The sequence below is a fragment of the Elgaria multicarinata genome, chromosome 1 (genome assembly GCF_023053635.1).
Source record: "Elgaria multicarinata webbii isolate HBS135686 ecotype San Diego chromosome 1, rElgMul1.1.pri, whole genome shotgun sequence".
In the NCBI taxonomy this organism is placed as follows: Eukaryota; Metazoa; Chordata; class Lepidosauria; order Squamata; family Anguidae; genus Elgaria; species Elgaria multicarinata.
Window position 1 is genome coordinate 99,828,414 of NC_086171.1, and position 20,652 is coordinate 99,849,065.

Genomic DNA, 20,652 nt, shown 5'->3' on the forward strand with positions numbered 1-20,652 from the left:
CACTACCTCCCAATCTGTTTGTGCACTCAATTCAAAGCCCTTTAAAGCCCTTAATGGCTTGATAATGAGGCACCTGAAAGATTCCTTTAGCCCATATATTCCTAGCTGAATCCTGAGACCAAATTGAGTAAAGTGAGCAGCTAGCAGGGAGAGGGCCTTTTTGGTGGTGACACTACCCAGTTGTGGACTGCCTTCTCCCAAGCCTTTTAAAATATGTGAATTTAACTTTTAGTCAACTGTTTCCCTGTTCTATACTTTTAGTTATGCTGTGAAACTGGTTTGCTGACAATTTTATCCCACAAGTTGTTTTATGGTTACTGTATTTGTGAGTTGCCCAGTGAATATTATTATTGGTCAGGATATGTAAGTGCTATAAATAAAATAGAAAATAAACCTAGTCTCCTACTCCAGAGTCGCAATATGTTCTTAAAAGTGTCTCTGATTGTAAACTTCCCCATTCACTTCAATAGAGAAAACAATGCTATTTATACTTCTTGTATATATTGCACTACTCCCTTCACTGAATAAATATGTATGGGTTGTTAAGGGTTTTTCCTCCCCTGTCAACTCCACCGTTAAGTGGGTGTGGCCTCCTGTGGAGTGGAGTAAAAGTCAACACAGTGTTTGATTGACAGTTCCTCCGTGCTCCTTCCCTAGTCCTCCCAATGGCATCCCACCAGCCATTGCTGCAAAACAATTATAATCCCAGTGGCTCTCCTAGAACGGCACTCCCTCCTTTTGCTGCTCTTGCCAGGGAACTCTGTGTCCACTGGGAAACTCAACTCAACAGGAAATTCCACTGAGCCCTCCAGACAATATGGAGCATAATGGTTGTGCAGGAACTCTCCTCTGCACAGCGTGGAGATTCAGGGTGGAGTGGGGTGTGTGGTTTTTTTAAAAAAAACACTCCACCATGGGGTGGAGTTTTCCCTCCAGTGGAATTGTTACACCACCGTTGAGAAAAGTGTTGCATTAACTGAGCTAAAAAAATTCCAGTAGTAGCAGGCTCAGTTCAATTGTTTGCCCTTAAAGTGAAGAAATATAGGATTGGTTTATTCATTTCTACCATGGAAAAAAATCAAGTTATCCAACTGTGACTAGACAAATCCATTCTCTCTCTGCCCTGAGAAACAGATTTTTTAACTGTTTAAAACACAAGACAGGTTCATATAAAGTCTAACATCAGCTCTCCTGCAGTTTTCCCCTTCTCTTTTATATTAAGGCTTCCCAGTTGGGGGCGGGGGGGAGATTGTACTGTTCTAAACTGAACAGAAGCATTAGTCAGGGCATCTGCTTTTATATTACTCAGTTCTACACTCACACAGCCAGGAATGCCTTGTGCCCACTGCAGATACTTTCTTAATGGTTTGAGAGTTCGAACGCTATCTGCCATAAGCAACATGCTATTTCAACTCCTGCTTAAACATTTTCCTATTAGGCTTGCTACTTCAAATTTCTCTTGCTTTCAGACCGCCAGAAGTGCCACAGACACAGCCAAAGCCTGCAGTTCCTGCTCCTCCAGAAGCGCCTCCTGTTGCCAAATCATGGGCCAATACCAAGCAAGGTGGGCAGGGTGATGGTAAGTGGAGGAGAGGCGGGCCAGGCTAGTTGGACTAGCAGTTCTGTTGTGTAGGCCTGTGTAGGGCACATGGCTTTGTCTTTTTACTTTTGGGGGTAACTAAAATTGTTGGTGTTGTAGAAGCAGTGTTCTTAGGTAAAAAAAAAATTAAGTACTTCATTCAAAGGAACACTCAAGTTAGTAGCAGTTGCATTCTAATGGGAAATTTAGCATAGGCACTTGTGTTTAACAGTTTAATGAAGTCTTTACCAAACGGATGCCTTCCAGATGTTTTGGACCAGCTCCCATGAGTCCAAAAGCCTGGGAGTTGTAGCCCAGAATATCTGAAGGACACCAGGTTGGAGACACCAGGTTGGAGAAGGCTGTATATAATGTCTTCTGATTCAAGTTGCTTTCTTTTATGGAACAAATAATGTTGGGATGACATTGGCTGATTCCCCCGCCCCATTGTTAAGTAAGACTAATTTTTAATAGTTCATTGCTTGGTCCTCTGAGAGCTAAAGGATTTTTTTTCCAAATATAAAAATTGGTTATTTCAAGACACGTCTAGAATAAACCTCATGAAAGCAATAAGGTTCCACATTTTAGTGAAAAGCTCATGCAGACCCTTACATGAATTTAATGCACATTGAACAAAAAATACTTGCTATAGTGGAACTTAAAATGTTACAATTTATTATTTTATTTTTATTGTGAATTCAGCTGTTGTAGGAATGGACTGCCTTGAGTCTTGCTTAGTTCATTATTTTACTAGAACTTCAATGTTCCACCAGTTTGTTTTGTAAACTAAAAGCATGAATACCCAGGATCTCTAACAAATCGGGATTAAACGATCTTGATTTTCCACTCTTGCTTAAGAACAGAGGAAGTACCTTGCTGAAACATATGCACGTTCACCTCGTCCATCAGCAACTAGCAGGCACTAGGTGAACATTGGTCAGTGCCCCATTGGTGGACTTTCAATATTCAAATCACCCCTGATCTATTGCATGGATTATCCATTTTCATAGAATCATAGAATAGTAGAGTTGGAAGGGGCCTACAAGGCCATCGAGTCCAACCCTCTGCTCAATGCAAGAATCCAGCTGCAACTTGAATGCCTCTAGGGTGGGAGAGCTCAGTGGTAAAAATCACAGTCCTTGGCACCTCTGGTTAGAAGTAGCAACGATTGCTGTCTAAAGCTCTGGAAAGCTGCTGAACTGATTCAGTAAAGGACAACTTTCCACGTTCCTAAAGCCTTGCTCTTACATTACCCTTTAATGCTTAGGTATATTTTAGCTTCATGGAAAGAGTTTTTTGGATATTTTTGGTCAGATAGAACAGTGGTCTTCAACCATTGGGTTGCTACCCAAAAGTGGGTTATGAAATTAGTCCAGATGGCTTGCGGCAAAACTGTTGCTGCCATGTTGGAAAATTTTGAAGCTGGGTCCCATGTTGCAGGTTGAGAGTCCAAAGTGGTTCTTGGGTCTGGACCAATTGAAGACCATTGAGATATACAGGATAACATTGAGATACAGTGAAATTCTGAAGAGCTGTTGCTAGTCATTGTAAATGATACTGAGCTGGATGGATCAGTAGTCTTTCTGTATAGGTCAGCTAGCTTCCTATGTTTCAGAACCATAAACACATCAGAAGAAAGAAAACACACCAATTTCTCATTTAAGTAGCCTGTTTTTAAAAGCAGCCTCTCTAGGCTCTATCCATGTTAGCTTTGGGTTCTGTCAAACTCAGCTTTTCCAAGTTGCTGCCATTGTAGTTCTGAAATGATTTCCTGTCAGTAAGATTTTATTATATTTTTCAGTTTATATTTAGGTACAGGGGTTCTCAAACTTTGTATCTCTGGGGCGTGTTTGAGAGACAGCTGAAAATGACTGAGGCCCACCAGTCATGAAATGATGTTGCAAAATGGTAGCAGATGGAGGTGGAGTTTGGCATAATCAACTGGCAATTACTGATATCATTTTATAGTAGTATCCAATCCCTATTTGGAAATTGTTACTGCAGTGAGCAGTGTATTGGGGAGCCCTTTACTAGTAGGTCCTGACCCATAGTTTGAAAAATGCTGAGGCAGAGCAACATCGCAGATTGCTACTTTGGTATTCTAACATAGTTTACCATAAAGAAGGCATCTTACTTGAAGCAGCAGACTCTATTATAGGAGTGTTATTTCTTATTTGAAGATGGGTGGAAAAGATGCAGCTCTTTAAAGTTTATGGATTTTTCACATTATAGATTTCTGTGTTCTGAACTACTTATTTATTCAGGTCCTGGAGTTCAAATAAATAGCTATTTCCAGCAAGAGTTTCCTAGTCTGCAGGCAGCTGGAGATCAAGAAAAGACAAGTAAAGAGAAGGATGCAGCTGAAGAGCCTTATGGTCCTGGGCCCAGTTTACGACCACAAAGTAGGTATACATAAAATATAGGAATGCCTTCCTGAAATCCTGTGTTCTTCTTAGAATACAGTCTTCATTTGCTTTTGGCCCATGTTAAAATTCTAACAGCAACACACAGATGAAGTGCTAGGGACCCTTGACATTTCTAGGGTTACAAATTTTAATCTAATCATCCCCAGCCTGGTGCCCTCCAGGTATTTTGACCCTCAACACCCATCAGCCCCTGCCAGCATGGCCAATAGTCAGTTTTGCTGGGAATTGTAGTTCAAAGTATCTAGAGGGCCACAAGTTGCCTACCCCCAGTGTAATTCATCACCTAAAGAAGGGATGGGGAACTTTTGGCCCTGCCCATGTTTTGGTCTATAACTCTCATAATCCATCTAGGGTTACAGTGACTATGCTGGCAAGGGCTGATGGGAGTTGTATGCAAAAACATCTAGAGGGCCACAACTTGCCCACCTCGGAGCTAAAGTTGTAATTGCACTTGTGGTCCTCAGGATGTTTTGGACTACAACTCACATAATCATGTCGATTGACCAAGCTGACAGGGGCTGATGGGGGTTGTAGTCCAAAACATCTGGAGGGCACCAAGTTGGGGAAAGCTGCTCTATGGCCATAATGGGCTGTCCTGAATTTGTGATAGTGTTTAGCGTGACCATATGAAAAAGAGGACAGGGCTCCTGTATCTTGAATAGTTGTATAGATACAAAAGAGGGCAGGGCTCCTGCCACTTTTAACAGTTGTGATGAAGAGGGAATTTCACCAGGTGCTGTGGGCGTACAAATGACACCTGCTGAAATATCCTTGTCTATACAACTGTTAAAGGTACAGGAGCCCTGTCCTCCTTTCCATAGGGTCACCCTGACAGTGTTACAGTTCAGGGAGTCTGAGTCAAGCATTTTATTCACGTTTATACATGTGTAACTTGCTGGCAGGGAAAGGTCTGTTTCCTTTTTTCCTTACAATACAGATATTGCAGTAGAATGCATCCTCACCTCCATCAACTGAATACTAAAACTTATCCTATCTTGATATCACATTATGGGTTTACCCACTTCCGCTATACAGAGCCAGGGTGGGAAAATATAAAGCATGATGTCGTCAGATACTGATGCTATATGGTGGGGGGGGGGGAATTGAATGCAGGCTGGTTGCCCCGTGTCTTTCATAACATCTAATTTCTCTTTTAACTGTGGCTAGCTTGCTGCAACAATGTAACTAATCCACAAGATTGATTCTAATATGTTCTTTGAATATTTGTCGAGGTTGTATAGTCATAAGTGCATGTAGCTTGAGCTAGCTGTCTTCTGTTATTAGAAATTCTATTCGAGGGCGGGGGAGGGTCAGGCTAGCAAGAACTACATCAAGAAGGCCCACTGCATCATCACAGCACAAAATAGATAATGTTCAGAAGCCTGTTGAGATTTCCCCCCTACTTTTCCAATGCAGATGTTGCTAGCTGGAGAGAAGGCGGAGGCAAGAATCTGAATTCTCCAAATTCGCCAACTGATCAAGAAACAAAACCTCTTGCTCAAGAAGATGGTAATGTGCCTGGACCAGTAGAACAGAATGATGGCCCCAAGGTACCGGAGAAGAGGGATATAAGAATAGCACAGCCTCCTCCGCCCAAGCTGAATGGTCAGCAGCAGCCTGGGATCATACCTCCGTACCGAGGAATGATACCACCCTATGTAAGTCATGTGCATCAGGAACTTGTAGAGATAAAAGAAACTGTAATGTAGAGAAAGAGTTTGTGAATGAGTGGCTGCTTGTTTTTCCAGTTGAACTCTGGAAAGCGTCTGTCATTTTTATGTTCCTCTCATCTTTTGTGTTGGTCATGTTTTCAGAGATACCAGAATGAACTGGTACTGAATTTCAAACAGCAGAAATTGATGGCTTGAGCCCAACAATTTTTCAGACAAATATTTTGACCAGAGAAGGTCTAATTACTGTTGAAGGACTAAAGCCAGATGGGCTCCAGATATTTGCCACCATTTTTGCCATTCTGTTATTGTCACAGCCCATAGTTTGCCTAAAGTTTTATCAGGGAAGGAAAGTAGTCAGTCTTAGGCACTTGTTCTCTTGGTATTCATTGCTTTGTCTACCTGGGATATTGAAGTTGGTCCTTGACTCACTCTTCCAAGCTTGTGAGTCAAGAGTGAGAAATAAAGAGAGGTTAGTTCTATACAAAACTGTTCACGAAGAAAACTTTCACAGGTCCGGCTAAGACTACTTTCTCAGCCAGTTTGGATTTTCATATTTTGGCTTAATAAGCCAAGTTATGAGTGATTATTTTTCCCATGCATGCCACTTCTTTGCCCCTCCCTTCGTGGTGCAAGCAGTTAACCTTGTTTCCTGGTTTGGATAAAGAAGGCAGAATATTAAGCCTACTTCAAACCATGGTGTAACATTCTGACTTCTTCTGAAGCTGGCAACCATTGCTTAACATTCCATCCAAACTGGGAAACTATGTTTATTAGACTCTTCCTAATTTGATTACTTGCAATGCAAAGAGAAACATCCAAAAGGGCTGCATGTGCAAGGAAAGTGATTCTAATCTCTGCTGGAGGGTGTTCAACCTGTTCTGGATGGGGTTGCACTACCCCTGAAGGAGCAGGTTCATAGCTTGGAGGTTCTCCTAGAACCATCTCTTGTCACTTGAGGCCCAGGTGGCCTCGGTGGTACGAAGTGCCTTTTACCAGCTTCAGTTGGTGGCCCAGCTATGCCCCTATCTGGATAGGGATAACCTAGCTTCAGTTGTCTACACTCTGGTAACCTCCAGGTTAGATTACTGCAATGTACTCTACATGGGGCTGCCTTTGAAGACTGTTCGGAAGCTGCAGCTTGTGCAAAATGTAGCGGCCAGATTGATAACTGGGACCAGAAGGTTCAAGCATATAAAACCCACTGTGGCCCACTTGCATTGGCTGCTTGTATGTTTCCGAGCCCAATTTAAGGTGCTGGTTTTAACCTATAAAGCCTTACAGGGCTTGGGACCACAATACCTGACGGAACGCCTTTCCTGACGTGAACCTACCCAAACACTACGTTCAACAGCTAAGGTCCTCCTCCAAGGGAAGCTCAGAGAGTGGCAACAAGAGAGAAGGCCTTCTCTGTGGTGGCCCCCCAACTGTGGAACAATTTCCCTGACAAGGCCTGCCTGGCACTGACGTTGTCATCTTTTTGGCGCCAGGTCAAGACTTCTCCCAGGCATTTAGCAATATGTAATGAGCCTGGGACTGTTTTTTGGCTCATCGTTTGTAAAGCTGTTATAGTGGTTTTAAATGTATGTGCATTTTGTATGTTTTTGTGGTTTTTAATTTTTGTATATTGTTTTTAAGTGTGTTTATCGTATGTGAAATGCCCAGAGAGCTTCAGCTATGGGGAGGTATACAAATGCAATAAATAATAAAATAATAATAATAATGATTAGTACACAGCACTCATAATCTCCAGGAAAAACATACGATATGAATAGCCCACCTGGGATCCCAGTCCAATCCTCCAAGGTTCCCCGGATGGTCACACTCCCTTTTCATCCCCTTTCTTCTGACTGGCCATTGAGACTTAGGTACTGGTGGAAAGAGTTCTAAGCTATGCTGGTATTTTTGGCCCTGCCCTTTTTTTTTCTTTTTTTGCTGTTGACCCTGCTCACCGCTGGAATGTGGCCACCAAGAACTGTTCTGAAATTGAATTTGGCCTTTGGGCCAAAAGAGGTGCGACACCCCTAGTATAAAGCCTGTAAATATGAGCCTTTGTTGAATTTAAGCAGGCTCCACTCTTCACTTTTGTAAGATTATATAGGATCTGCCACTTTCATAAACTACAATTTTGGTATTCTGCATGGACTGTCTGTTATGTGTATCTGTAATTTCAATACAGTTTTTAACATATCTGGCTGCTTTTCCTTAGATGTTCAATCAGTACCCCAAACTGGCATATCCTCCAATGCAAGGTCCCAGCAGGTTTCCTACTCCATCTGAAGCCAGCAGGTAAGAAAGCCAGTAGCTCAGGTTCCATGGTAACAGAACTAGATTTGCATAATGCCTATATAGTCATCAATTATACACATAGCTAAGCTGTATATTAATGCTATGTGTTCTTGATGGGCATGCCTGGTATACTCCATTATTAATTACGGTTGAAATTGTCTCTGTGTACGTTCCTTCAGCAGGACTGGGAAAATCCCAGATACCTAAAAACATATGTGCCAGTGCCAGGGACTTTGACATTTTCCCCAATTGGCTCCATCAAATTTGATTCTAGCAGCCAGTAATACTTGCAGATCACTCCCTGCAGTAATGAAAACTACTGCTCTTACTCCAGTATATTTATTTTTTAATACTGAATTAAATCAGTCTTGAGTCTTTTCAGTTGGTAACTTTAATAATAATAATAATAATAATAATAAATAATAATAATAATAATAATAATAATAATGATGTTACTCCTTTTCCTAGAGGGCCACGGGTAAGAGGACCCTCTTCATGGAGTTCAGAAGCTGTGGAACGCCCAGCCATCTTAACTGCTAATGAACTCAAAGAACTTGATAAGTTTGATAATTTGGATGCTGAGGCTGATGAAGGCTGGGCTGGTAAGAATATTAATCTCAGTAAACCGTGAGTGGTTTGCATATGGAAAAAGTGTTTGCGCTGCTAACCTTTCATCCTTTGTTATTCTAGGAGCCCAAAGTGAGGTAGATTATACTGAACAATTGAACTTCAGTGATGATGATGACCAAGGAAGTAACTTGAAAGGGCAGGATAGCAGGTATTTCTTGAATATATTCAAGTTTAGGGAATTTATAAACCACCCATGGCATTTTGAGATCTGTGCATGCTTACTTTTGTTCAGTTCTCTCTGCATCTTGGTTATTTGTAGCTTCAATTTTAAGTAAAGGTCATAAACACAGGATGAATATCTAGCTAACCAACTTTAGGAGGTTCAAGCAATCATTCAAAAGTGTGTTTCACATACAAAGGATAGTATACAAAAGATGTTTTATTTTCATGAATGTCATTCATACAGTAATGAACCTACAAAAGATTTAGAGACGAAAGAAGCAGAAGAACATAAATCATCTCCTTTGCAGTCAGTTGGATCCAAAGGGCCCTTCAACAAAAACAGTCAGTTTGACCAGGTATGTCTTATAACTTCTATTGTCATTTTTGTATACACCCAATATCTACTGAGGTAGAAATTGTCCATGGTCCTGTGTTCTCTGTGGAAAATTTGTGAAGTTTTATAGAACAGAAACATAAACAAAAGCTTTTCAGTGGCTTGCCTGGCAACCTCAACCTAGAACAGACCATGGGTTATGTGAGCACCACAGCTTGTTGAGGGTTAAATAACCTACCATGAGGTGTGCCTTGTCATGCGAACCAGATGCGAACCATTTTGCATAACCAACCCCCGCTCAGGTTGTTGTGTCATGTGAACTCAGCGAGCATCTAGAGATGTAAAATTTCCGGAAATTTTGAAGCCATGGAAAAAAACCGGGTTTTTTTTGGGAAAATACAGAAATTTTCGGAAAGATTGAAATAATGCAATATTAGCACTTTTTACAGATTGAAAATCACTTTGTTACTTTAGTAACATAAAATTTAATTATGTCCAAGTTGGTTTGGCATAAAATTATTACATTTGGTATATTAAAAGTACAGTATATTCAAACTTATTATTACAAATTTAATTTACTTTTTAAAAAAATTTGGTAACAAATGGAGCTACAAGCTCCTGGACTGTTAGGAACCTCTTTGGTTCTGCCAGTTTATGAGGAGCAGGCAAAAAAATCAATTTTAAAAAACAACAACTGAAGAAACCACCAACATTAGTAACAAAGAAAATTATTTATGTCCCCGCTAGTCCTCCAGTGTCAAGACATAAAGCCCCCATTCCCATAAAAAGAACTGAGAAAAATGGGGGGGACGGACACAAAGATTCAATGAATATGCATGACATTTAATCAGACTCATTTCCTGAGCTATAGCTATCAGTATCAGTTTCAGTCTCTGCTTCCATGGCAGTGCTGCCCCCTAGAGGCAGAAATGCATCTTGCTCTTGCATTTGAGAGGTGTAGTCTCAGTTTGCAACCTCGGACTTGCTTGTCCTTGGTGCACAGACATTGTAATAATCTGATACTGTACAGTTTTTAGAAATCATTTGGAGAAGTAAATATCTGAACACCTTGTCTTATCAATTAATGCATCATGCTAAAATAAAACATCCCATAATCCGTTTTTTCTTCATTTTTTTCAATTTTTTCAATTTTTCAGAAAACCCCCCAAAAGAGGCTTCGGAAAAATCAGGTTTTTTCCCGCATTTTTTCCAGGCCTTCACATCTCTGTGAACAACCCTTGCATAATCCACATTTGCCAGATTTGGATGATGACACTCTCAAGTGGGGTTGGATATGCAAAATGGCAGCCTCACATGCACTGCAACAACACCATGGCTAAATAAATAACCCATGGTGAACTGTCATATCTTGCAAACTGGCCCATTGTGTATGGTGAAATATGGCGTAGATGCCACTATGCAATACAATCTCTTCTTTTACCTGCCTGGCAAGAGTGCATTCCAAAGCATCTAACATATAATAATTATAGGGCTTATTGGCATGGTAACTGCACTTTTGGTTTGTGACTTTCAATTGAGTATCTCTGGAAAGAGATGTGCCTGTTCTTCCCTGTGTTGATGCAGAAGCTGACCATGGAATCTACATACCCCCAAGGGTTCTATAGTCCCCATGTGAGTCATGGGTGGTTTGGGGACCATTGTAGCACATCAGCACATCTGAACTCCATTGATCAATCACTGAAATCATAAACAGATTCACTAAAATAAGCGCTATATGAATATGCCCTTCGTCTCCCAAAAGGAAGTCCTCATATTATCAATTTCAGAGATCATCTCCTTATAACTGGCTTTGCAAGTTAAGATCTTATGGCCTCCAGACTTGCTCTTCCTTCATTTTTCCTTCTTGTCTATTAGATTGTGAGCTTGCCAGGGTTTGTTTGCATTTGACTTTTGTACTGTGCTTAATTTTTAAGGCATATAAACAGCCTTAAAACATCAAATTTAAGAGGAGATTCTCTCAGATGTAGTTTATTTAAAAATATAAAAATTGAATAAAAAATAAAATGAGCCTCACTGGGTCCTGATGTGTTTTTTGGTTTTTAAAGCTTGAAACAGTTGTTTTTTAAAGTTCATATTTGCTGTTCAAAAGCAACTTATGATCTTCTCTGGATGCCTCTTCTGGATAAGGTAAAATGGGCTGATTGGCTATTGAGCAAAGGGCTTTTTTGGTGGTAGTGATCCAAAGAAGAGACAATCTCCTCAGAGAGACCTGACAAACATGTTCAGTGTTGATTTTTAGGCATCAGCTTAAGATGTGTGTTTTTTAGCAAGGCCTTGGGTTTATGGCAGTGTGCTCCTAGATTTATTACTTAAGTTCATTTACTTAATGCTACGTGTGGTTCTGCTGCTGAATTCTGTTTTGCCTTTTTTTTTTTTTAGTGTTATAAGTGTATAACTTTATTGAATGTAGTATACATCACCTTCAGTACTTCTACTTAGGAGGTGAAAAATGAATTAGTTAGGGCACAGTCCTATGTGAATAATCGGCAGCCTCTGAACTTGGAAGCTGCCAGATATCCAGTACAGGGCAGGAGGACAGCGGAAGTGATCTTCACCTCCGCACTCCAGCCTTCTTGCATTTCCGCTAGACAGGCAGTTTTGCCCATGTAGCAGCAGTGCCTTGGAGTGGGAGGGAAAGAGGCTGAGGCAGACATAGGAAATGCGATACTGCAGCTGCCCTGGTCTCCTCCCCTCCCTCCCCCTGGGAGCACCCCTTTTTCCTGCTCACTGCATTCAGTTTTCCGAGTATGGAGAGGTAGCAGCGCAGTTCTTCTTCGTGGTCTCTATGCATCACACATATGGGCTTTGCGCCTGCGCAGAGACCAGACCGGAACCTTCTATAGCTGAGTGGAACGTTTTTGGCGGGAACCCCTCCTCCACGCTACCGCGCACGTCCATGGGGTTCCCGCCCTTACCTCAGTTCTTCGTCGTCCGCCATTGTGCTTAGACCATAGAACCAAACCTCTTAGCGTTTTTCTCTTTAAAATCCTTCTTTCACTCTAAATCTTTTCTCTTTTCGCTCATTTCTTGCTTCTTAACGTTTCTCTTCTACTCTATCCTTAAATATATATAGGAGTTAGATTTTCCTCAGCGACTTCGGTCGCGGTGCCTAGCTGTATGGCAGTTAAGGCCCCATTTCGCAAATGTGTGAAATGCGGAGCTAAGCTCCCTCCAACTGACGGGCACTCGCTGTGTGTTTTGTGCTTGGGTGAAGGCCATAAGGTAGAACCAGGAAAAATAGAGCTGACCACCTTCGCTCTATACTCTGGGAAAAAGCCCTCAGGGCCACGGACAAGGCCTCCAACGCCACAACGATAGATAAAACGGCAACCAGTAAGTCCGTTGATGACCGTTGCACTGAGGTGCCTGAACATTCCAGAGCGGCTAATAGGGCTCAGATACCCCTAACGCCTGGACGGTCACTGGTGAGTTCCGCGGCCAGGAAAATCTCCAAAAAGGCCCGGACTCCCAAATCTTCTTCTGAAATGGAGAAATGGAGAAAAAGAAGAAGAAGAAGAAGAAGAAGAAGAAGAAGAAGAAGAAGAAGAAAGACGCGGAAAAACCCTCGTTAGGGTCATCCTGCACGGCGGAACCGGCTAGGAGTCACTCTACTCCTCCTGCTATACCAACCGCTTCGATACCGAGGCCTCCCTCGATATCGAGATCCCAGTCGGTACCGACGGCTACGGTACCAACACACCCTCCCAGTCTATCGGAGGGCGAGTTGCGGGATTCGGTTTCAGCGGCCTCTTTCCGGGAGCCTGCCAGGCCGCAAGAAGTTCAGGGACTAATCCCTTTACCGCCTTAGTCAAGGCACACTCCAAGGCGTCAGTGGGAAGGAGCTTCTCAATACTCTTATCCCCAATCAGTATGTGGCGACTATGTATGGGAACAAAAAAGAGCTGGCACGAGTCTTCCAAAGTAAAGCTTCAGCCATAGCCAGGCAACAATTGTCGACAGTGCGACACCAAGTTGACTGCCATTCCAAGTCGATGGTGGGGGCCGTGTCTTTGAGGAGACATGCTTGGCTCCGCTCCGCCAATCTGGCTCATGACACCAAAGCCAGGATTGAGAACATGTCTTTTGATGGCGAGGGCTTATTTAATGGTAAGACGGACGAGACCTTGAACTCCATATACAAGGCTCGTACAACGGCCAAGAAGATGGATTTCTCTGCTCCGCCTGCCCAGTACAAGCCAAGACGGTGGACAAGACCGCCACCTCAACAACAACAGCGGCGGCCCTACTACCAAGGCCAACAGAGGCAGCAGCAACAACAGCTCCAAAGGAAGCGACCTTACTAGGGTAGATACCAGCGGGACAAACGTCAGCCCGACTTCTCTAAGAAGCAGCGGGTTTGACTCCTTTATCCCAGATCCACCTCCCTTTGCGAACCGCCTAGCACCACATTACCATCAATGGGAGTCAATAACATCGGACTCCTGGGTGCTCACTATCATCAACTTGGGGTATGCCATCGAGCTCGATGTCCTTCCTCTTTCTTCGGGGGTGAAAGTAACGGCTACTTCTATTCTACAGCTCCTACGCAAAGGAGTCTGGTTCACTGTGGTGGATCTGAAGGATGCGTATTTCCACATCTCCATCAGGAAGTCGCATCAAGCTTACCTTCGTTTTTCGATCGGGTCATCTCAATACCAGTTCACCGTTCTTCCCTTCGGCTTCGCCACGGCACCGAGGGTCTTCACAAAGGTGATGGCGGTAGTGTGCGCCCAGCTAAGACAAAAAGGAATATACATATACCCGTATTTGGACGATTGGCTTCTGGTAGCGGACAACAGCGACACGCTTCAGAAGGACATTTCAACCACCCTCAACCTGTTGGTCTCGTTGGGTCTGTGGGTCAACGAGGAGAAATCCATCTTGACCCCACAGCAGAAGCTGGACTTCATAGGGGTAACCCTATCATCTCGGGATGGGAGAGCATACCTGCCCTCAACCAGAGCAAGCACCCTTCAAGATTTAGCCATCGCTACCGAGAGCCGCCGAAAGGTCTCGGCATGGACAATTCAGAGGCTATTAGGCTTGATGGCAGCTACAACTGCAGTCATCAGGTTTGCAAGACTCAGAATGAGAATATTGCAGGCCTGGTTTTTAAGAACTTTTGATCTTCGACACGATGCCCGGAGAACTTACCTGTCGATCCCGACGCAAGTAAGGGCATCTCTGAAATGGTGGTTTTTCGATGTCGACGCTCCTAGAAGGTGTTCCGTTCCAACAAACACTCCTTCGGTAACGATCACGACGGATGCATCGTTGATCGGATGGGGAGCACACTGCGACTCCCTCATAGCTCAGGGTCGTTGGCCTATTTCCCAGAGGGAAGATCATATCAAACACTTAGAACTGCTAGCGGTAGAGAATGCAATAAAAACTTTTTCACAAATGATCGAGGGCCGAAACGTCCTGATCGCGACGGACAACACCACGGTAGTGGCGTACATCAACAGACAAGGTGCGACAAGGTCTCATCCTCTGAATCGATCGGCACTCAGGATTTGGAACTGGTGCATAAAGAGAAATACTCACCTGACGGCGATCCATGTAGCGGGCAAGGAAAACATCATCGCGGACGCCCTCAGCAGGTCTTTTCACGTCGACCACGAATGGGAGCTCGATACCGAAGTAAGGGACGATCTCTTTCGGTATTGGGGCCTCCCTGCTGTCGATGTCTTCGCTACCGAAGAAAACGCAGCCTGTTCCAAGTTCTGCAGCAGAGCAGGAAGAGGAAAGCACTCGCTAGGAGACGCTTTCACCAGGACCTGGAAAGGAAATCTCCTTTACATCTTTCCACCGTTTCCACTATTGACGAGGTACTGGCCAGATCCAGTCGGACAGGTCGGACTGCATCCTTGTCACACCGTGGTGGCCGCGACAGACGTGGTTCTCCCACGCCCTTCGACTGTCGAACGGGAATTACATCAAACTCCCGTCGATACCGACACTGTTGTCTCGAAACCGGGGCAGGGTTCGACACGCAAACCTGTCGACCCTCAAGATGACGGCATGGAGGATATCATCCACTCCTCCCCTCGTATCAAAGATTTAACTGTAGACCATATATTGTTGGCATCACTAAAGCCTTCAACAAGAAAATCTTACGCGGCAAAGTGGCAGAGATTTCAAACTTTTGCCTTGGAAAACGATCAAGCACCTGAATCTTGCCCTTTGTCATTGATTCTCAAATACCTATTGGCACTTTATCAGCAGGGACTCGAACTCACTTCCATCAGAGTTCACTTAGCGGCTATTACGTCTTTTCATCGAGGCATGGATGGTTTTACACCTTTTGTACATCCAACATCGAGGAAATTTTTAAAGGGGCTTAAAAATATGATACCGACAGTAAAGAGTATCGTTCCACCATGGAGCCTATCAGTGGTGTTACAGGCATTGACAAAGAAGCCCTTCGAGCCCATGGCCTTATCTGACCCTAGGCTTCTAACATTCAAGACTGTCTTTTTAGTAGCCATCACTTCTGCTAGACGTGCAAGTGAGCTTAGAGCTCTCAGGATAGATGCTCCTTACACTATCTTTCACAAAGATAAGGTTGTGTTACGCACAGACCCTGCCTTCTTGCCTAAGGTAGTGTCAACCTTTCATCTGTCCCAATATATCACTCTACCAGCTTTCTTTCCGAATCCAACAACACCTGTTGAGTTTTCTTTACATACACTTGATGTAAGGAGAGCTCTTGCCTTTTACAAGGCTAGGACAGAGAGTTTTAGGAAAACAAAGCAATTGTTTATTTGTTATGGGGAGCCTTCTAAGGGACTCCCTGTGTCATGCCAGCGATTATCACGCTGGATTGTGGAGACAATTGAACTTGCTTACTCTATCTCTAAACTAGAGCTTATGAAACCTGTGACAGCTCATTCTACCAGAGCTGTCGCAACATCTGTTGCCTTCAGCAGAGGTGTTCCCTTGACAGAAGTCTGTAGAGCTGCAACGTGGTCCACTCCATCCGCGTTTGTTAGGCACTACAGTTTGGACACCCGTGCTAGGCACGACTGCTCGTTTGGAAGGACAGGGCTCTCGGAGATCTTCAGATGATGCACTAACCCACCTCCAAAGATATGTCAGCTTGCTACTCGCCCATATGTGTGATGCATAGAGACCACGAAGAAGAAATGCAGGTTGCTTACCTGTAACTATAGTTCTTCGAGTGGTGATCTATGCATTCACACAACCCACCCACCATCCCCACTTGGTGGTGTGAGACTTACAAATGACACAGTTATATGTGGAATGTACTTTATTGAAATTACACTCATGTTTATGGGGGCACAATGTCGGACTCCTGTAAACTGAGGTAAGGGTGGGAACCCCATGGACGTGCGCGGTAGCGTGGGGGAGGGGTTCCCGCCAAAAACGTTCCACTCAGCTATAGAAGGTTCCGGTCTGGTCTCTGCGCAGGCGCAGAGCCCATATGTGTAAATGCATAGATGACCACTCGAAGAACTACAGTTACAGGTAAGCAACCTGCATTTCTCTCCGCACCAGCTACGAGGAGGAGGAGGAAGTGGGGAGCGCCATTTCTTGGTTCCATGGTCAGAGCCCTGTTTCCAACCTCAAAGCCAAGAAACCAAACAATCCTATGGTCGCCCAGACGCTGTCTAGGGGCCATAGGATTGCTGTCCCTGATATTTGCAATATACAGATTTTATTTTCTTGGAGTGTGCTTGTGGGCATCTCCTTTACTTTTATTTCTAATTCGTTCTCATTGTGTCTGCTTCTGTGCAGAATTCAGTTTCCACAGCTTAAAATGGTTAGATCAACATCATTTCACTTTTTGGTTTGGCAAGAATATTTATAGTCTTGTTTTTGAATCCAACAGGGGAGGGGTCTGTCACCAGCACAATCTTCAGTTCTTGAGAGGGGCAGTCCTGGCCTCCATCCAAAATCTGTTCTCCAGGTATTAACAAAATGTCTAGTTAATAGAAATTGTCCCTTGGCCTAATTGTCATTGCTTAAATGCCTTTCTCTATCTTTTAGTAAAATGTAGATTGGGCTTAGCAGGAATAACATGATAGGCATGTTGTGCATATTTTAATGTATAGAACAGCAGCCGAATTTTACATTAAGTATGCTTTTCTTTAAATATTTTGGTTGAATCCATAGACTGGAATCCAAAGAGGCCTCTCTGAATGTGTGGAGAGTGCTTGTGCAAATGTACTGTGGTTGATTTTTCTCTTCCAGCTGCAGTCTCTCAAGCCACATCAAATACTGCCCCCAGGTAGCCTGAATTTCAGGAGTACCAGAGGAGGAGTGTGTGTACTGGGTGTGGGGCTGAAAATCCCTGCTGCACATGTAAAATACTTGTGCGCAGTCCTCTGTATCCCAGCTAGCGTTCTTTACAGTAAATTATTCTCAACCTAAAATGAGAGATTACAACATGCTAATTTTATTATTTTATTTCTTGATGTTTATATAACACCTTATTTGCTAAAAAGCCATCAAGGCACTCCTAAGCTCTTCACTCCTTAAAACCCATATCTCGTTCTTTCTTTAAAAATGTATTTCCATTAAATTAGACAGTTAAAGGTTAATTCTTGCAAATGGCTGGAAATACTAATGGAACTCTTGCTGGCAAACACTTCTTACAGCTTTCTCTTTTCCTTCTGCACTGTCTGCTTCTGCCAGGTTATAAAGTAATAACTTTTACTTTTAGGGCAGGGTTTGTTTGTTTTTGCAGTATGTTTTAACCCTAAAAATATTATTGATTAAAATAAAACTGTCTTCCTTGTACTTTGAATTGATGCTTAGTTTGCAAATTCCTTGGTCAAAATGGGTAGAATTCAGGGTTTCCCATTTCTAATTTGCATTGCTTATTTTTAATACGCCACTTGTTAAGCCTGACCTGAGAGAATCTATAAGCTGGGAGTTCATAGATTGGAAGGCCCTTTTCCATGGTTGCTAATAGAAAAACCATTTTGCATATGTATTTAGGCAGTGGATCAAAAATTATATATTTACTTTTGTACTTTTTTATTTCAAAAAATGTTTTAGCATCCACTTCCAGATCGCTTGGCAGGGTCAGGAAGACAAGGTCCCTTTCCTGCTAGGCCAGCACCAGATGAGGATGAGATTTGGAAGCAGAGGCGAAGACAGCAAGCAGAAATATCTGCAGCAGTAGAACGTGCTCGTAAAAGAAGAGAGGAAGAAGAGCGAAGAATGGAAGAGCAAAGAAAAGCAGCATGTGCTGAGAAACTAAAACGATTAAATGAGAAATTTGGCTGTGTAACAAAACCACCCCGGGAAGACCCACTGAAAGAAAAAGAAAAGGCCAAGGAGAAGGAAATTGAAAAGGAGAAGGAAAACACAAGTGAAAAAGAGAGAGAGAATGTGACAGAAAGGGAGAGCGAAGAAACAGAAGCCCCAGAGAGAGAAAAGGAACCAGAGAAAGAGAAGGAAGGGGAAGAGAAAGAAAAAGTGGAAGAGACACCTAAAGCTGAAATTCCTGAGCCTCAAGAGCCAATCGCTCCATCTGTAGAGAAGCCACAAGAAGGTGAAAGCAGCAATGAGGAGGAGAGAGGTCTGCATCAATTATTATCTTTAAAGCAAGCAGCAAACTAGACATTCAGCATTTTGTGAGGAGGCACACACTTTTCAGAAGCTAAGAAAACAAAGTTTATTTGGTTGCAATTGCTTGTGCCTAGATTATAAAGAAGGATTTGAGTCACCTGTCTTAAAAACTTTTAAGATGGGTTTGAAACAAATCTCTGAAGTGATGCTTGGACGTTAGTATAAATTAGCAAGTTTTGTTATCTGTTTTGAAAGGTGTGGGTCACAATATATGTCAATGAGAATAAAAACCATGGTTGCAATCCTGTATGCATTGAATTAGGATTTGAGTATCCTGATTGTCAACAAGATTGTAGCCCATGTGTGCAGTAGGAGTTTTTACATTTTCATTGGAGTTGCCTTGTTTGCAGTGGGAGCTGGTTTGGTGACAACTTCCAGAAAAGTCTTTAAACAGTTTTAATCTGCACATGTATGTAGCTGCTTTGGATCCTCATCAAGGCTTACTGATTTATGGAGGAGGCGTTTGTTTATAGAGGGATTTCTCACCCAGTTGTGGTTAAGTAGTATAATAGTTAATGGTCTGTGTGCATTTTAAGGCCTACTAAATCCTATTACGTACACATGTCCTAGCTTGCATTCTTGTTTCCTTGGAGTGTGACTTAAAATTAACATTTTCTTATTTGTGCCATATGTAGTTCTGTCTCTTCCTTGTCCCGTTTCAGCATAGCTTTGTTATGATGATGAAAAATATCTGCCTACAGTAATGGTTTAGATTATTGGTGAACTTTTTCAGCTTCTTTCTTTGACCTATATCATGGTGCAAGTCTTACCTTTTCTCTCCTTGGACAGAGTGTCAAGCTGTTTCCACCCCACAAGAAAGCAATCATAATGAAAGGGAGAGTTCTCATGAAAGTGAACCTGATTCTGGTGCTCAGCCTCGTCCTGCTATTTCTTCTGGCTATTCCAAACAGTTCCAGAAGTCATTACCACCAAGGTTTCAGAGACAACAGGTAATATACAGCCATTTGGAGCCCATATACTTATTTTGCTTGTTTATTTATTAATTTTATATATCGTCCAACTGGCGGATGTCTATAGGGCAGTTTACAATTTAAAAAACACCCCAAACAAGAAATACAACAATGAAAATTTCAAAAATATAAATTTACCAATAAATAATAGTGTAGATGTGAAGTCTTGGGGCACACAACTTTCAGATGAAAGTTTTCATATAATTGCAGGTTTTGATTATAAACAAAGACCAGACAGGTTATTAAACTTTGCTGTAAGATAGGCGTGGTCAACATGCAAAGTTGGCAAGTGAGAGGGTTAAGAGCATTGTGTATACACTGTTCCAGTGATTTCTAGAGTACATCTTTTTCCCCCAGAATGTTTACAGGAAGTAGTACATGGTTGAAAAGGCTTTGCAAACTGTCACAGAAATCAGGTGCCTAAAATATTTCTAGCAAGGGAAGTTGTTTAAAGATAGAAGGAATTTCCTATAGCTTATTAAAATTAATCATATTGATCTCTTCCTTGTTTTATAGGAACAGATGAAGCAGCAGCAGTGGCAGCAGCAGCAACAAGGGGTCCTGCCACAGTCCACACCATCACAACCTTCTAGTGGCCCTGTTCCACCACCACCACCACCACATAGACCACTGTATCAACCAATGCAGCCACACCCTCCACATTTGGCTTCCATGGGTTTTGATCCACGGTGGCTCATGATGCAGTCTTATGTTGATCCACGAATTATGTCAGGAAGGCCTGCTATGGATATGCCACCCATGCATCCAGGTACAACGTATACCTATACTAAAGGAACTTCATTGTCACTCTGTTTGTTTCTGCACACAATTCTAATAATTGTTTTGTCCTGAAGCACTGACTGCTCTGGGACCAGGGTCCCTGAAGAACTGCCTGTTCCTGTGTGAAAATGTCCAGCAGTTGAGTTGATCATCATCAGAGGCTTTCCTTTGGGTGTCCCAGAGATGA

At 42.7% G+C, this 20,652-nt stretch overlaps 1 protein-coding gene across 11 annotated transcripts in view; it reads left to right on the plus strand.

Moving 5' to 3' along the window:
• PRRC2C (proline rich coiled-coil 2C) overlaps positions 1 to 20,652 on the plus strand; it is a 94,133-nt gene that overhangs the window by 21,503 nt on the left and 51,978 nt on the right. For all 11 annotated transcript variants that reach the window (XM_063133548.1, XM_063133611.1, XM_063133585.1 and 8 more), the window contains exons 4-14: positions 1,470 to 1,579; positions 3,844 to 3,981; positions 5,422 to 5,663; positions 7,885 to 7,964; positions 8,433 to 8,566; positions 8,655 to 8,742; positions 9,001 to 9,112; positions 16,967 to 17,044; positions 18,139 to 18,664; positions 19,504 to 19,664; positions 20,202 to 20,454. In XM_063133548.1, coding sequence (XP_062989618.1) covers positions 1,470 to 1,579; positions 3,844 to 3,981; positions 5,422 to 5,663; positions 7,885 to 7,964; positions 8,433 to 8,566; positions 8,655 to 8,742; positions 9,001 to 9,112; positions 16,967 to 17,044; positions 18,139 to 18,664; positions 19,504 to 19,664; positions 20,202 to 20,454 — 1,922 coding nt within the window. The remainder of the gene's footprint in view (positions 1 to 1,469; positions 1,580 to 3,843; positions 3,982 to 5,421; positions 5,664 to 7,884; positions 7,965 to 8,432; positions 8,567 to 8,654; positions 8,743 to 9,000; positions 9,113 to 16,966; positions 17,045 to 18,138; positions 18,665 to 19,503; positions 19,665 to 20,201; positions 20,455 to 20,652) is intronic.